This window comes from Fusarium sambucinum, chromosome IV (genome assembly GCF_050947815.1).
Source record: "Fusarium sambucinum isolate potato_lamoka chromosome IV, whole genome shotgun sequence".
In the NCBI taxonomy this organism is placed as follows: Eukaryota; Fungi; Ascomycota; class Sordariomycetes; order Hypocreales; family Nectriaceae; genus Fusarium; species Fusarium sambucinum.
This window is the reverse complement of record NC_139291.1, coordinates 6,477,413-6,495,405: the sequence shown is the minus strand read 5'-3', so window position 1 is coordinate 6,495,405 and position 17,993 is coordinate 6,477,413. Positions and strand designations below refer to the sequence as shown.

At 49.1% G+C, this 17,993-nt stretch overlaps 2 protein-coding genes across 2 annotated transcripts; both read right to left on the bottom strand.

Moving 5' to 3' along the window:
- Window positions 1-4,406: 4,406 nt before the first annotated feature.
- On the bottom strand, window positions 4,407-8,927 carry FSST1_002124 (uncharacterized protein; the record flags this gene model as incomplete). The annotated part of the gene is made up of 3 exons (XM_083228082.1): window positions 4,407-5,583; window positions 5,635-8,163; window positions 8,218-8,927. The coding sequence occupies 3 exons, from the start codon at window positions 8,925-8,927 to the stop codon at window positions 4,407-4,409; spliced, it is 4,416 nt and encodes a 1,471-aa protein (XP_083092306.1).
- Window positions 8,928-9,773: 846 nt separating this feature from the next.
- FSST1_002123 (uncharacterized protein) lies at window positions 9,774-13,485 on the bottom strand (the record flags this gene model as incomplete). The annotated part of the gene is made up of 3 exons (XM_083228081.1): window positions 9,774-11,216; window positions 11,271-12,330; window positions 12,386-13,485. The coding sequence occupies 3 exons, from the start codon at window positions 13,483-13,485 to the stop codon at window positions 9,774-9,776; spliced, it is 3,603 nt and encodes a 1,200-aa protein (XP_083092305.1).
- Window positions 13,486-17,993: the final 4,508 nt, after the last annotated feature.

Below are 17,993 nucleotides of genomic sequence, written 5' to 3'. Positions count from 1 at the left end.
CATGCTATGCCTTAATCAGAACAGCAGCCAGCCACGTTCAATAGTAACCGCGATCTAATGTTAGAGATGCCGAAAGCTACAGATGCATCCATCCATACTAACAAACATTATTTCTTCATCAACTCAGGGCCCAACGTGTCTTTTCTTATCAATATCCCTCATGGAAAGGTCTCCCACACTCTCGCTTCTGTACTGTGCAATACCCTACAGGCATAAGCTTCCACCAGGGTATCCATCCATATCGGTAAAATGTAACAGGAGAAGATCACGGAGCATAATCCTCCCCCCGCTCGAGCCCATTGTTCTTTACAGGGTTCCTTAAATAATGATTGGTCAGGTTGGAATGCCTACCTGGCGAAACCAAGGCAGTTCAAAGTCCAAGAAAGAACCGTTTTTGACATTCTGACTGGGATGGGCTTGACCTGAAGCGCCATCCTCTTTGGCAAAACGGCCGCCAAAAAGGACAAAAGAAAGAGTCAAACGACGAACCGACCGAGGATCGGGGATCAAGGTCAGACCAGGTCGGACCAGACCAGAACAGGGTCAACGCGCAAGGTTCTTGTTCTTCTTTTGTTTCCAAATCAAAGAATGTGGACGATAGTCTATGATCTACTGATCGACTTCAAGTTAATCTGGTTATGTCTTTTGGCCAAAGACAACGCGCATCTCTTGTTTAGATTGTAGTTGACAAGAGCCAATCAAAATGAGTCAACTTAAAGGGTCTAAAGGCTGCATGAAAAGAAGAAAAGCGAAGTGCATCCATCTCAGATTTGATTTCATCAGCATTGTTGTGCCTGAAAAGGTTCTTACAGAACTGCACAGCACGCATAGTACTGCATATAGCATGCACCTTGAGAGAGCTGCAGTTCGCATTACCTTACTACCTTCCTATTCCCCGCACTACTTCATTCCAATTCTCATGTACTATATCGTCATTCCGTGCTCATCATGTTCGGTTCTTTATTAATAAACGACAACAATGGAGCTTTCTTTAATGATCAGACCCTCATTATTATCGGGGCTCAATAAAAGAGGACCGATTACCACATGCTAAATAGCCTCCCTTGCATGTGAAGGAAATAACCTCCAAGTTTACCATCAATGTGTTGGTAGTTTGCGATTGGGCTGACTGGCTTTCCTAGACTGACCCAATCGAGGCTGAAGAGGAAAAAACAAGAAAGCCATGTGCCAATCTAAACCATATCCTATTCGATCCGATGTCGTGATACGAGCAAGGGAACCCCTCTTTCTCCCTTTGACTTTCGCTGTCTTACTTTACCGTCTTGACAATTTCGGGGACATCGGGGTTCAAGACATTCAGTTAGAGATCAGCGGTAAATATCTGGTCTCTAGATACTGATATCTATAGATTAAACATTTGCAATTCTGTACTCGGCAGATTCGACTTTCAAGATTAAGCAGTTGCAAAGTATATCGTTATACAGATATTGTGTTGATCCTAGACAAACGTGTGCAAAAAGCCAATTCCAAGCTTTTTCTCCAAAAAAAAAAAAGAGAAAAGAAAAGAAAAGGAAAAAAAGTCTGGAATGAACAGGGTCCTTTCGAGCAGACAAAAGAAAAGTCGATAGCCGAACCTCCCAAATCCAAGAATCCGCCTCAAGTGCAACCAAGATTTGTTACGGTGGATGACCTAGCACAGTTCCAGCCTAGAGCTGCCAGTAGTTGATGATCCTTGCTCCATACTTGGGATAGATCTTTCGAGTTTCAGCTGTCAATGGTTTTCGAGTCTCCTTGCCTTGCAGCTTGGTATGAGGTAGTTTCCATTTACGGATACAGTGGAAGAACTAGCAAAATATGGCGCAGCACTCACTCGGCTGAGAGGAGGGGGAAACACGGCAAAGCCAAGAAGGATAAACCTGGATATCTCCCATGTCGAGATCAGAATCAGCGGGGTACTATTACTGAAGACTCTATAATAGATACACTACACTGCACTGTGCCGTGGTATACTGTACCCATTGAGGCGTCATCATGATAAAGCCACAAAAAAGGTTGGATTGGATTCCCCCTCCTCCTCCTCTTCCGTCTCGTATCCTCAATATTCCCGGGCTTACGACGCGTTTCCCCTCACGCGCTCTCAACTGCTAAACTTGACTACATTATTTACTCATTGCCTCTTTGGGTAGTAACCTAACAAACTCTCATCCAACCTCTTTTCGACTTCACCACCACGAGGAATGAGAAGCCATGTAACCCAATATGCGGCCGTTTACAGCTGATCTGACACGAGTGACCTGATCCAAACATCATTATTACAGTATCAATCAATTGCTGATTTGATTGAGCGACTTGATTAATTAAATTACAATCACTTTGACCGCTCTTTTGCTCCTCTCCCTTCTCTCGGATTATACCCGTCGCCTCGTAAAAAGAGACCCAAACCTAACTTTTTAGTATGTATCAGGCTTGAATCAATCCCCTGAATGGAATCCATTTCTTTTACTGTAGCCCAGCCTAGTAGCAGCCTACTACAGAGTAAGTGAGACTGGCTGCCATGTACTCCGCATGGGGTGACATCATGACCGCTGTCAGAATCAGAACCAAATTCACTCTGATTTCTTTAAAAAGAAGCTGATCAAGTCTCGTGCTCCATCTTCAATTAAACTAGTATCCACATCGAACACGCTCCACGAAGCTATTCGCCCCAGCATCCCAGTACCCTTCCCTCCCAATAGTCAAGGGCCGGGGGTGAGTTCAGGCAGGCCAGACCAGGACTTGTCTTTTTTTCTCTCCGCACATTCAAAATTCACATTCCTGACGCAAGGGCTTTAAATGGTTCCTGATATGGACGTTGGGGGGGGATTATGCCTTGTTGGGATCATTATCAACCCTGTAAAGGTGAACAGAAAAAAGATAAAACGTAAATCCAGGCAGGACAAGGAATAGTAAAAAGCTAAAGATCCAGAAACCACTGGATCCCTAACAATGGCGAGATATCTGTCTGTCACCTGCCATTTTCTTGCATAATAATACGCGGGTGCTAATCTTGCACAATCAAGTTTCTTAAACAAAAAGATCAGACCTTTTCCCTTTTACACTTTGACAACTCATCTAGTCCCCCCAGACTAACCGAGGGGAGACCAGGTTCAGGTTCTCATCTGCTTGGTCAACTAGTTGGAGTTATCTATCACCTCGGGCCCTGTAGATTGAGGCCAGACGTATCTCACGGTGATCTGAGCTTTCGTCCAGTCAGATGTTCACTTCCATTCTTTTCTTCTTTTCACTTCTTTTACCCTCGCTCTTTCAAACTAATAGCCGTCCGTGTGTTTGTTCGTCCGTTTATCCTTCTCTTCACGATCCACCCGTATAGCTCTGGCCCTGTCTATCGTGGAGTTGGTTGGACACAGCTCATTTATCCCTGCGTATATCGGACGCTCCGTGGTAATGCTCGGCACATATCCCAATACGTGACTTAGTCCAGTACTTCCATAGCTGATACCATGGTCCCCCTGCTCTTTAGTTTAAGTCTTCTTGACCAAGCTTCCGGCATATCTCGGCCCCATCTCCGTCCGGCAGACACCCAGCGCTGCAACATGCTTTACCATCCCTAGCAGCCTAGACCTCTAATTTCTATGCATTCACCAACGAAACTACACATCTCATTAATATTCTCCTTCAAGGCATAACTCAATGGCTCAAATGGAATGAGAAACACCGTCGAGAACACATCCCAACATACTTTGTACCGTACTTGACTTTGTGCATCCTTGTACCCTTCGCTTGATCCCGACTTTTCATGTTTCATTCAAATTGACATGTCCACTTGCACCACGTATCTCGCCTGCTCAGCATGCTTCTCATTAGCTGCCACTGAAATGCTTCCTTCTAATTGCCATTAGTGAAAAGGCGAATAATGCTTGCTTCCAAAGTCTTTCAATGCCGAGGCCACTTTCTCAATATCTCTTAGTAAAACAGTAGTCTATGGAGTAAACTCGCACGGCAAAACATTCATCACCAAAACTAGCTTGAGACTTGACTGAGACCGTTTCAACGCCGACGTATCACTATCTGAGCCATATGTAGTCACCGATGTCGATCGGACCACGAGACTGGGCTGTCCTGCCAAAGTACACCATTGCCGTGAAGCGGCATCGTACTTCATGAGTGGCTTCACAGCATAACTCGCAACGTTCCCCATGAGACACCTTGCCTCGGACAGAACATGTCTCAAGCACGAGACTCCTCCGCCATGCCATGTCACAACGGTAATACCGAAAAGGTCAGGACAACGATCTAATCGTATTCGAAACTACTAACATTATCGACTACCTAACTAGCTATATACGCCTCACACAAAAAGCCATCCCTTGTTTAACGTCACACCTGTCTCGCGTCCCATCTCATCATGATCAATAGTCCTTCTCCAAGCTATGCACGCAAAACCATTAATCCAAAACTCGACCTGCTACTGCAGATGAGCTGCTGTCCTTGGTGGTTGTCTTCTTGAGAGACCTGCCCAGCTGGATCTCGCTCAAGAAGCCGGCTGGTCGACCACCGCCGGAAGGAAGAGCTGGCGCATTGCCAGGGGGAGGAGGAGGAGGAGGAGGAGGAGCGCCGCCCATTGGAGGAGGAGGAGGTGCTCCAGTTGATGGCATAGGTGGTGGTGGCGGCGGGGGAGCAGGAGGGCCGTTACTTCCGGGCATAGGCGGCGGCGGAGGAGGAGCATTGGGCGCACCACTGCCGGGCATCGGTGGAGGGGGAGGCGGAGAAGACACCGGAGCTCCACCATCATCGTTCGACACTGGAGGAGCGGGAGGAGGTGTGTTGGCCCAAGCAGAAGTCGTCTGAGCAGGGCTATTTGTTGCCGACTCTCTACCAGCTGCTGAAAGAGGACGAGGAGGTGCCATAGTACCAAACAGTATAGAGGCTAGCTGAGCTGCACTGCCACCACCAGGTCGCTCGTCGTCGGAGTCGTCGTCCTTATCGTCGTTATCAGAACCCCAGTCGTCCGTGTCTGCACGGCGACGAGAGACAGGAGCTGAGGGAGATTTGGCCTCCTGGTTCTGTGTCATCCTATGGAAAGGGTTTGTGGCCGAAGGTGCCGAAGGAGCCGGCGCAGCAGGAGCAGCAGCGGGTGTACCTTCGTTCGACTGAGACATCATCCGGAAGAATGGGTTCTTACTCTCAGTCTCACTGGGCGGCGATGTAACAACCATTGAAGGAGGGGGAGGAGACGAGACAGCCTCGGCAGGGGGCGGCGAGGGCTGCTTTTCCTCTGCCTGGCTAGCCACTTGACTGTCACTTCTTGTAGGTGTAGAAGCCTGGGGGGTGACCTGCTGAGGACCCTCGTCATCATCGGACGATGAACTATCGCCATCTTCCATAGCCTCAAGCTGTCGTTGAAGCTCAAGCTCCCGCTGTCGAGCAGCCTCAATCTCAGCCTTTCGAGCAGCAAGTTTGGCCTCTTTTTCTTTGGCCTCGGCCATGGCAGCCTTCTTGCGCTTCTTCTCTTCCTCCTTACGGAGCTTGCCTTGCTTCACTTGTTCCTCAAGAGCCTTGAGCCGGGCTTCAGAAGCCTCTCGCTCCTTGGCAAGGTCATCCTCCTGTTCCTTTGCATCATCCCTATAAATTTGTTAGTACCCTGGCTGTATGGACTTTTAGTGTAGGACTCACTCCATCTGTTGCGTCTCGCGCTGTTGCTGCTCATGTTCGCGAGTAAGTCTATCTTCCTCAGCTTGTTTTGAAGCCTCCTGGTCCGCTTCAGGCTTGCCACGGTGCCGGGTTGGTGGGGGTGGAGGCTGCTTCTTGGCCTCAGTCTTGGGCTGCTCAGCGGCAGGAGGAGGGCCTCCCTGCTCCTCAGCGAGACGAGCCTGGCGGTCAGCCTCCCTGCGAGCATCTTCCTCCTCGGCCTGGCGCAGTTTTGCGGCTCGCTCGGATCGTTCACGCTCCATGCGCTGGGCAGCTGTCTCGCCAGCCTTGGTGGGAGCCTTGATTCCTAAAGCGGCCAGTCTCTCGGCCATACGCTGTTCAGCCTGCTGCTTGATGAAAGCAGCTCGCTCCTCAGGGGTCTTGTACGCGGAGTATGATCCTCCAGCACTGGGCGTAGAAGTACGAGAATTTGAGACGGGATCCTCTACTCGGGGGCTGGCAACACGTTCCGGCCGAGCCTCCTCGGTTCGTGCAGAGCTTCGAGTAGATCGCTTGTCCTGAGCACGGACACGAGCGCTGCGGCTTTCACGCTGAAGATCGAAGATGAAATCGCGAACCTCATCCTCTACGCCAAGCGCATCCTCCCAGCGGCGCTTCTCGTGCTCACTAGTGTTGTCACGACCACCCTCCTTGAGACTATCCTCAATGCCGCGGGCAAAGTCTCGAACACTTTCCTCAACATCGCGGACCATGCGCTCGTTGCTCTCCTTCTCGTTCTTGACCTTGATGTTCTCCTCTTCAAGTCGCTTAGGCCCACCGACGTCCTCAGTGTCGACATCGACCTTCTTGCCAGTCAGAGCAGCAGTTCGCTGCTGCATCATGGCCTTGGCTCTGGCCTTGAGACGATCTGATTCAGTCACAGTACCACCAGGCCCAGTTCCTACGATAGGAGCACCGCTGTTGGGGTGAGCCTTGGCATCCTTGATGCGGAAAAGTTCCAGTCTGGCGTCCATGATGGCCTTCTCAGTTCTTCGCACCTGGGAAGCAAGCTCAGGAACCTTATCCGTAAGGTTCTGTAGCTGCCGCTTGAGGGCTCTTCGCTCAGCTTCAGAATCCCCGCTTGTTAGGGCCGCATCAGGGTGGGAATCAATATCCTCTTGGATGCGACGAATGCGGCGGTAAAGCTCTTCGGCCTCACGTCGATCGCGACGATCGAGAATGTCGTCTTCTTCAAGGTTCTTCTCGTCAGCGAAATCCATAGCATCCAGAAGAACCTCCTTCTCCTTGATCTTCTTCTTGAGCTGGTCAATAGTCAAATCATCGTTCGAAGCAACAGAGGCGGGAGATTCAGGCCGAGGAGAATTGTTGCCAACCCTACGACGAGCGCTAGATCTGTAACCAAACTGCTCGTCTTCGTTCTTGAAGACTGTGGCATCCTTTTTACCAGCAATAGCTCCGGCAGGCGCGCCCCTGAGTGAGCGGTTCTTCATGTAGCTCACGCCCGTCTTCTGAGGCAAGAGAGCCGCGCCGGACTTGGTGCGGAATTCGGATTCATCGTGAAGCATTGACTTCAGGGTACCAATCGATTTGCTGAAGTTACGGGTAGAAGGAGGAACAAGCTCGGCAGGGAGGTTGTTGGGCAATGGGTAACCGTTGAGCTTTCTATAGATCAAATGCATGGCAACAGCGAATTCGTCGAGATCCAGACGGCCCTTGTTACCGTGATCAGCCAAAGTCCAAACCCGCTCCAGGTCGGGCTTCTCGAGTCCACTTTGTCCGAAGATCTCAATGGCCTGGTCGCCACCAATATAGCCCTTGCTAAGACCGTCCCAAGCCTTGAAAAGAGAGTCGTAACGAGTCTTCTCTTCCTTTGTAATCGCCCAGGGAATGACAGCGTTTCCTTGAAGGCCCTGAGTGGTAAAGTTTCCGGCTTCGCGACCTTGCTGAGGCATCATCTGAGCCTGGAGAGCATCAATGTTGGGGAGACCTGTTGCAGGCGCATTGACAAGGCCCCATTGACCAGGTCGTCCAGTAGGCTGGGCATTCAAGGGAGCAGCCATGCCACCCGCAGGACCAGGAGCCAGCGATTGGCCATAGCCAGTAGGCATAGGAGGCATTGGAGGCCGGGGGCCACTGTATCCGGTGGGTTGGGGGTTCTGCATCCCAGGGAAACCGGTCGCTTGGCTCTGTAGGCTCTGTTGTTGTCCAAATCCTGTCTGTTGCCCAGGGAATCCCGTCATTTGCGCTTGAAGTAGCTGCGCGTTGGACGCTTGGGGTTGAGGTGGGGGCTGCTGAGGTTGAGGTTGCTGGATAGTTGGGGGAGTCGCAGTGTTGGTCCTGATGTCAGGGGTGAGAGAAGCACCGCCTGAAGGAGTAGCGTCGTCAGCGATGCTGAAGCTGATGATATCTACCATGCTTGAAACCTCGTTCTTGATGTTGTCGGGCAGGTTAGGCGGCAACTGCTTGCCGGTAAGCTTCAAGTTGCACAGGTACATGGCGAGGGCGAATTCGGGGAAGTAAAGTTGTCCAGCACGGGTGGTATCGGCGAGAGTCCTAAAATATATCAACATGGAGCTACAAAAGGAAGTCAATAGGAGTTATTCGTACCAGATATGAGACAGAGCGTCGCCATCAAGTCTTGATCGCATAAGTAGATCGCGCGCCTTTTCTCCTGACATGGTCATTCCACCGTCACCAACTGCGGATTTGAACAAGGTCTCAAACTTGGCTTGGTCCTGTGCTGTGATAAACGACAGTCGGATGTTGGGGATCTTGTTAGGCTGCGGCTTTTCTGGTCTTCGGCCTCGTGGTTTTGCAGTACCACCTGTCTGGAAGGACGCGGCCATCTCAGTGAAACCGGTAGCTTGTGGTTTCATTGGTACCGCAGGGGGGTTGGATGGCCCGGATGCCGGCTGAGGCGAGGCAGAGAAGCCAGTCGGCTGCTGCTGCTGCTGCTGCTGCTGTTGGAATTGCTGCTGGAACTGGGGTGGGATCGAGGGCATCGCGGGAGCACCAGTCTGAAAGGGTTGTTGCTGTTGAGGCTGTTGCTGTTGCTGTTGCTGACCAGGGAACCCAGTGTATTGCTGCTGGAGAGGCTGTTGCGGCTGCAGTCCCTGGCCTTGCATTGGGAAGCCAGTATACTGTTGCTGCAAAGGAGCTTGTCCGAAGCCTGTAGGTTGAGGCGCAAAAGGACTGGGTTGCTGGCCAGGCTGCTGACCAGCGCCCATGTTACCAAACGATCCTCCGCCATATTGCTGCTGCTGACCACCAGGTCGCTGGCTGTTACCGCCTAGATAGGCGTTCGAGTTGGAGTACATTGTGGTTGATTCCTATTCTCAAGACCACGTACGAGATCTGGTTCGGGTGTCGAGGAGGCGCTAAATTCGGGGGTTGTGAGGAACCAAAAGACAGTCTCTGGGGCGTGGAAGCTCCCGTAATAGAAGTTCAAGCTCGAAAAATGCAATAATAAGATGAGAAATACAATATTAAAGGACTGTAAGGCCCTCAGTCGGTAATCGCGGAGTAGACAGAGGGCATCCACAAGATTGGATGTGATGATGGAGGAGTAAGAGAGTGGCTTTCGTACGTGATGACGAGCGTCGTCTTTGGGCAGGTAGGTTGCTGTAGGTTTCTAGTGGAGTGTGTCCCCCCGTGGAGAGTAGCCGGAGCGCTTCTAGTGGCCCGCCAAGGCATCTGTGGGCTTTTACAGGGGAATGGAAGCCCAAAGCAAATTGAGGTGGCTGAGCTCCATGGACAGGACTCTCCTAAGTTGGAACGACAAACAGGGATTGTGGTCTTTTCATATCTGGAACTTATTAACATGTATTGAGCTCATTACGCTTCTTACATAGAGCTATCATGGATACTGACATATGAACCTTAACTACTAAGGTAGGCCAAAGAATTACGATGCTCGTTGAAACAGTAAAGATATTTAATTCAGCTCGTCTAAATAAACAGAAATAGCGAAGGGTATCAAGAGTAATTTATACGCAAAAAGAATGCTCCAAAACCACAAACAAGATAATTATACCAAACCATCAAGCGCCTGCTTCCATGTGCCATATGCCCCATAAAAGAACTCCGGAATGGTCGGGAAAGGGTCGACTACAATACCATTGTCCTTACACGCATTTTCTCCATTAGTTTTCATTATCCTCGTCTCACGTGTGCCGTTCGTCAAACTGCACTCCATGGTCCTCTTCCTCAATACACCCAGCCTCATCGCTCCAGAATCGTCGATGGGCTCGTAGTTCCAATCCAAAATCAGTATCATGAGGGTCCGCAAAGCTGTACTCGTAATCGAGGCCATCATCATGCCCGTTCTCCTGGTTCCCTACTAGGTACTCTTTGTCGACTGGACTGTCCGGCTCGGGAGGGGTAGGAACCGCTGAACTTGTGCTTGGGCTCTCTGCTGCACTTATGCCTCCCTCACTCGAGACAATCGAGAATGACCTTGACCAAGATCTCGCGACTCTGGGACCTGGCTCCGCGCTGACTAGACGAGCTGGACCCAGCGAGATCATGCTGGCCCTCTTGTTGCTCAAATACGGGTTGGAAGTGCGACGATTCAATGCCCTCTTGGACTCGAAAGCTAGCAGTGCTAGCCCACCGAATGCCTTGGAGAAGTCCTCCTCACCTTCGCAAAGCAGGTGCCCGTCCTGGCCCGAGTCCAAACGGCCATCTTCGCCTTCCTCGAAGAGCAGTCGGTTTCTCTCCAAAACCTCTTGCTGTGTGTGAACTGCGTCTTCCCACCCTTCTCGCAATTGCTGCGCCAAAGGATCGTTGACATTCTGTGGGACTTTTTCGTGTCGCAGCTTGGATATCATGGATTGTCTGCGTACTGACGTCGTTGCAGTCGCGACGGCACTGTCCACAGACTTTTGAATTGTTTGTGCAAGATCACGATCTGAAAACGCTGAAAAATAGCGGATCGTCGTATTGTCGCTTAAATGTCGTACGAGATGTCTAAAATTAGAGAGGTTGAAATCGTTGCCCTCACAGTCCAAGCTGTGGAGTGTCTTATTAGCAGAGATGGCTTCAGCCAGGTCTCCGATGTTGACGTTCAGCATTTGACTTCGTACGCGCAGATGTTCCAGCTTTGTGTTGAAACGAAGGCCACCAAGAGATTTCGAGAAGCCCCGACCAAGGCGACCCTCATCTAATTTGGCATCAAACCCAGAAAGGTCCAGAAACCTGATTGTGTGGTTTTGCGAGAACAAATTTGAGATTGCTCTGCAGGCCGTCTCACTGGCCGAGTCAGGAGTAGCGGTACCAGCAAGACTCAGGCACTCGATTGTGTTGTTAACCGTCAACGCCTCCAGAAGTTTGATGTAATTAGCCTCCAAAGCAAACTCGACCATCTGCACGAAAAGGCCCCAGGGCCCAAAGCATTCGCCAATGACAGCACACAAATCGTCGATACCCTCGTCCAAGCGATTGCCGTTGATATAAAATGTGATCTGCCTACCCTGGCCCATTGCATAGAACATCTGGGCGATCTGAGCACCTGTCAGACCGCATTTGCTCAAACGAAGAACACGAAGGCGTTCCGAAGTTTGTGACGCCAGGTACGCGGTCAAGATATCAACGGTTGGAGCGTTAAGCTGAGCAAGTCTTGTTAGTTTTTGTCAACCCAGTCATCATAGGAGATCACTTACAGCAATTCCGGACAAGTCAAGTTCCTCTAGAGACCAAGAGTTTAGCACGTAGTCCTCGAATAACGGGACATCGTATGGGATTCTCGTGTTGCCAGCTATGTTCAGCTTTCTTATAGCTTGAAGTTGACTGAGCGAGTCACGAATAATCTCGAACTTGACCGTGCCCTGATTCTCTGAGGTGTCAATGTGCTGTAGGCTAGCCCCTTGACCTGGGATACCTGCCCAGAGAGTAGTGAGACCTTCATCACCCAGACCGCAATTGGATACGTCGATTTTTTTCATGTAGACCTCGTCAAGAATGAGGAGATTGGCCAGTTCCTCAATGTCACTCGGTGCAATGAGGTTGCCAGACATGGTGATGCTATGGCAAAGACAAGCTTGGCGCTTCAGTAAGAGTAGGATGGGTCGCAAGACCTCTGAACTGACTCTGCGAGCACCCTCGGGGTCTTTGGAACGACCAATGATGCTTCGCGGGCCCAGTATGTTCCTCAAGTCCATGCTTCGTATCGATTCAGAGGAAAACGCCAGGGCGTGAATCTCTTGACTAAGGACAGAGGACTGCATGAGAATATCATAATGCTCTTCAGAGATCTTAACTCCGTTGAGTGATGTGTAAGCAATGGTATCTCCAAAGTGTGAATAGTCCTTCTTCCCAGCAAGACCAGACAAATCGATGTTGCGGAAAGACAATTCTTTGAAATAACTGTTATAACGTAGGGCACGGAACATTGCAAGCAATTGCAGAGTAGAGTATGGTTGGTTGGTGGGAGGCAACAGGCGGAAAGCTGGTTGGGAGGGTGTGTTCCATTCAATGGTCCAGCTTGGAACCTGGACCTTGAAAGCGGCGCAGTAGGCGTGTAAGCTTCGTTCAAGACCTCCCAAATCGTTTCCAGAGGTCAATTGAAGTGGTGGAGGAAGACCTTTAATATCGAAAATGGCCTTTTGCAAATGTTGTGGCCACATGGGCTTCAACTCTCGGTCTACTTTGGTCATGGCCTCGATGACATGTCGGTAATGGACACTTGCAAGCTCGAGTCGGTTTTCGCGACCAAGAGGTAATCTGACACACATCAGCATTTAAAATCATGATTCACGTTGCTTCCGATATAACTTACCGAAAGCTTATGACAAACCGTTGCTCATGCGACGCAACGGAGGCCCGGAACCGTATTAGTGAGACTGTTCCATAGGACTGAACCTTGACACGCAAATCACCAGGGGTAGTTGTATAATCTGCCTTTAGGACCTCGATGAAGTACAACATAGCTGACCCAATAACAATGTAGAACGAGGACCCATCTGAGAAGTGCTGCGAGTCGTCACTTGAATTGGCCTTTTGGAGTGCACCGACTGTACGCTTGACCACGGGAAATGTCAAAATTTTTGAGACATTGGCATTCGAATCGGGTTCTGTGGTCTCCACAATGTGGTTGATTCTCGTTCTTAGGTTGCTGGGTATTAAGGACGGAGATGGTGATCGTCTGTGGCTGATTCTGCAGGTCTTTTGAATGTTGGCTAGCCAGTCATCGCGATCCTCGGGCAACATGAAGAACAAATGTGCCTTTGAGTATGCCAGTTTAGGCCACTGCGAAAACCACCAGATCTCGATGCCAAACCGTGGGCTCGAGCCTTCTTCGTTGAAAACCCCAACAATGGAACGCAGAGGGATCTCCATGCGTATATCAGAGGATGATTTGCTTGTACTGTGCGAACTGCTTGGTTTCAACGTTCCATCGCCTGTCCTGATCTGCGGAAAAGTAGCTTTTGCGCCATCTACACCCCCAAATTTGATCAAGCAGGTATCAGTCAAAACTAGATACTCGGCACGAGCTTTTAGGAGTGTAACATCAGTCTTGAGTGGCCCGGATTGAATAAGTTCCATCGAAGAATAAGGCACTTCAGGGGCAATCGCAGCAAATTCGGGAGCAGACGCGCTCATTGGTGAGGCTATCGATACTCGACGGTGTATTCTGTCAATCATGGAACCCGAGCCGGAATGGGTCTTTTGTAGGCGTCGCATAGAGGATGAGCTTCGGGATGGGCTTTGTGACATGGACTCCATTGAGGAATTGCTGAGCGAACGAAGCGCCTTGGAGAAGACGCGGGGTTTCTTTCCATCGCCGTTGTCGAATCCTTTGCTCCCATCATTGGGAATTGGTACGGGTGGTGTTGTCTTGAGGGTTGGAAGGGTCATCCTCTTCCATTTTTCGTTCATTTTGGCAAACTCGTGGTTGTGCTTGGGGTAGGATCGTCCGTAGGTTTTGAGGTTCGACTCTTCAAGTTTCCGAAATCAGTAGAGATAGAGAAATATATCAGGCTGTAAAGCTATGCTCAGCATGCCGACAACGTCGAGGATGCACACGACACCAAACTCCTGATTGGAAAACAACTGAAGGTTCGTTCGTTGGTTTGGTATGAGTCCGCAAACGAAATGAATATGGGATGGAAACCTCGGGCTGGGTAACAGGATGGTGTCGACGTCAAGATGTCTCAGTGCTTTCGGTTACGATGCAATGTAGCAGAAGTTGAGCGAACCAGGCTTCAAGGACCTCCCGCATGCGTTGTCGTTATCGAAGCGGGATGTGGTGCCAACGCCTTCAACTCAGTATTTTGGGTTTCGTGAAGTTGAGCGTTGTGAGTAGTATATGGCTGAGGAATGCGCCAGGAAACTGAGCGCTACGTCTGCACAATACGACTGTTCCAATTCGGCCAAAGACGAATTTGATAAATACTGCAGACAGTCACGCAAGACAAGAACTCCTTGAAAGAGGGACAGTATAAGACAGACAAAGACAGTGTGCGCGAGAACAGAGAAAAAACAACAGATAAATAGAGTAGATAGATATCACGGTGCGAGTTGAGTGAGGTTCCGTGTCGGTTGGCTGATCGGCGGCGAGGGAATGGCTTGGATGAGACCAATATTCAAGGGTGACGTCGTGGTGACCAGGAGAGTTTACTGTAGCTCAGGTCGAAAGCATGAGAGATCTAGATCACAGCTTTGGGCATGGCATGCTAAGACACTGCCAAGAACCGTGAATCGATAACAGTGCAGAGGATAGGAGACTTGACTTGGTCTGAAGTGTCGACAAGAATGCGAGCGGGACGGAGGCTTCGATGGTACGAGGCGTGCCGTATGAGGTATGAAGTTTCCTATCCGGTGGTCCCGGAGACGAGGACGTGAGGTTTCTGAAGAGGAATGAGAGACAAGTCCAAGGCTTGGACCAAGGAAAAGGAGAGCAAAGATAAATAAAAAGAAGTCAGAGCCACCACCAGTGGTGGGTGATATGATAATAGATGAGAATGTATGCCTTTAACAAAGAAAGAGGAGCTAGCTGGGTAGTATGTATCGTAAACCAGGGCGGCCGCTAACCAAAGAAAGAGATTGACAGGACAGGATGGGATGGGATAGGACAAGAGGGGGGTTTCGCTAGGATTAGGTAGGTAGATGAAGAAAGTATTTCAAACGAGAGACGGATAGAAAGAGTCGAAGGAAAATAGAAAAGCATAAAAACGAATGAAGCTCATCTAAGTCTGGTAAGGTAAAGGCAAGGTATGGCCTGAGTCTGGGTCTGGGTCCCATTCATGGATCTCACTTCCAGTTGAGGTCACGTCAATAGGTTGTCGTCGTCATAAGGACTGCTGCGGCTTGGGGGGACATTTTTTAGTGGCCCGTGGATCACCTAAACGGGGGCACCCACAATGGATCTCTCGGGTCCAGCCCATGCATAATAATAATAACCACTGATCATTACGGGCTGAATTTCAGTTGCCCTGGGTCAAACACCTAATAACCAGACCTCCATACTAATCTTCTACTCCACCGCCCGGGCGAGTAAATCTCCAACGGCGGACTTGAGGGCTTTGACAATAAACTCCAACAGGCCGCGGTCTATTGCAACTGTAGTATCTTTTAGATTCTAGATCTCGATCAAAGCGAGAAAACAGTGTCCGATTGAACGAACCAACAGCAGTAACTCGTCACTCCATGCTGCGCTGTGGCTGATTACTGGTCCACGAGCAACAAGGGGCCCTGGTAACTTTAACAAAAGACGGGTGGAATCAAGGCTTGAGTTGGCCAAGGTTTGAAACGCATCCAAGATACAGGAAAATATGTTGTTTATGCATATCTATACTCAAAGATCATACAAATTGAGTTTTTTTTAGCGGTCAATTCCAGGATAATGGGTTACCGCCACTCTGGCCATGATCCAACATTTGTGGCCATGATGGGCAGCACTTGGTAGCCATGATGATTCTAAACCCATCATTACTTTCCATGTCCTATCCATGATATAGCCAATCGTCAAGTTTGTGGGGTATCCTTGACCTCCAAATAGACGGCCTTGTCCTTTTATCCCTCACATCAACCTCTTAAAGTCAAGATCATAGGTTACTAGCCAAGGATAAATGCATCTCACGATAACTGTCCATGGGTAGCTGAGAGCTGGCAATTCACCCCCTCTCTTCCCACCAACCCCCTCGTTTAGTTCCAACTTCAACCCACCCAAAAACCACTTTTTTATTTCAAGCCTCAGTCAAGCTTTGGCTTGAGCCAAGTAATTCATCTCGGAATCATCCAGAGGTCAGAGCCACAAGTTGAGATGTAGTTTTAATGCAACTGGTTTGCTTAAAAATCTGGTGGACTAGCCTTGGTTCAACTTGGGGGTTGAGCCAAGTCCTTGATCCTTTCACATGAGTTATAAACATCGTATTAATGATCTCGTGTCGCTTCTAGCCAAGACTGAGTAAAAATGTACGCCTTCAGTTCTGCCGCCTCGTCTTGCTCCGAGGACTATCCTGTGCATAACTTAATCCTTATCTGCCGTATTGCCGGACGTCGTGTCACCTTATAAACACTCTATAATCCTTGCCAGTCACAAAGCTCAATCATTAGGCCGTTGAATTTGCTTGAGCTTGCGATTGGCGTGCGGCCAAGCCACCCGCTAACGTTGGACGGCGACGACGCGGCGTCCGAAATGAGACAAGCTCAGAGATGTAGTTACTGAAAGGGTTCTGCTAACTACTGTAGAGTTTACTATCTAGACTTTAGTCCTGCGACTTTGAGGACGACCCGTTATTATATCATAGATCGATCATATGGACCGTGTCATGATATAGGAGAGACGGACGAAAAGAAAAGGAGGCTAATCTCCAGGTCAGAGCTTGGACTAGAAGCTTGCATAACTCTGCAGTCCTGGCTTCGTGCGAGTCTGATCGCCTTTATCTAATTACTCCCAAAGCCATCCGCGGTTAGCGACAAGCCCATCGCCCCTTCAATCTGGCGCTTTTATTATTAACGGCATGGTATCTTTTGATGAAACTAGAAGAATTGCCAGCCATCCAAGCCAGTCACGGAGAGTCCGGGTACGTGGACAGCACCAGAAGACCCTTGAAAACTTAAGCTTCAGTAATATTTAGTTCCTTCACCTCGTAGTCATGGATCATGTGGGCGGCTTGATGCTCTCCCGACCAGACACGAACGAGACTATCTAAGAAAAGCAACGTCTCCACCAGTATCCTTGCTTTGCGGGCAATTAGCACGGCTACGTAAATTCAGGGACCAGACTAATAAAAGACGAGATCTTCCAGCATTTTCCTGGATCGTGGCTATGTTCCATTATGTTTCCATTGCTTGTGGGTTTCTCATTAAGGACACGTTTGTTGACCGCTTCACCAAGATCCATCTGCCATGTTCAGGTTATGGTGCAACATATCTGGCTTCATTAAGATTGTTTATATCACATATATAACTTTGTTTTATTAGTTCTGCCTATAAACCTGTTCTTTATCTGTCGATGCAATTGCTAACGTTAATAATTCGGAGCTGACGTCTTAATGGCATGTATTCCATGGGGAACCGCACTCATCCGAAACCTTGATAGGCTTTCAAGGGACATGATATGATATATCGATGACTCTTGCCCCATATGCTACGAGATGCGTTTTTGGAGAAAATTACTATCCGAATGGGTCACCGGGCCTTTGGTCAGCGCAAAGTAATACTGCCATGGAAGCAGACTGTCGATTGGCCAAACGATGAGAAATGCATAACTAGAGTACGAGAGTTTCCCTAAGATACCCTTGCCATAGGCACGCCGATACCGCATTTATTCAATCCTGCCCGGCATGCTAGATTTTTGCTCTCTTACGGGTGAAAATAGAAGGTTTCAATGATTTGCTATAGTCCTTAGACATGATACATGCTGTATACCATGCTATTATTTTCATAAAGATCTAATTAACAACATTTGAGTAAGTAGCTCTTAATATTCGGTTATATAAAATGATGCTATTGAGTAAACGAATATGTGTCTTGAGCCACTAGGCCTACAGCTGTGTACTATCCGTGTCTAGATCGTTATCCATTTTATAGAACTGATTGTTATGAGGAGCTCTGGGCAACACTAAGAGAGTTCATGACGTTTTCTTAACTATATGCCTGACCAAGTAAATATCTACAAAGCCACGGAAAGGTATTATCACATTTCCCATCGGAATCCGACAACCCTTTTCCGCGGTACGGTAGTTGTACCGGGCAGTCAGAGCCCGCGGAAACAATCCACGGAAACAACTGGAAACCGGCAATATCTGGTTTTGTAGCCGCGAGAGTGAGAGATACTGCCATGATCAGGTTAAAGAAGATGATCAGACTGTCCAGACCTGGGAAGGACGAAGTACTTATGTATGATCGATGAACACACCTGAGTTGGTTTGAGTGAGCCT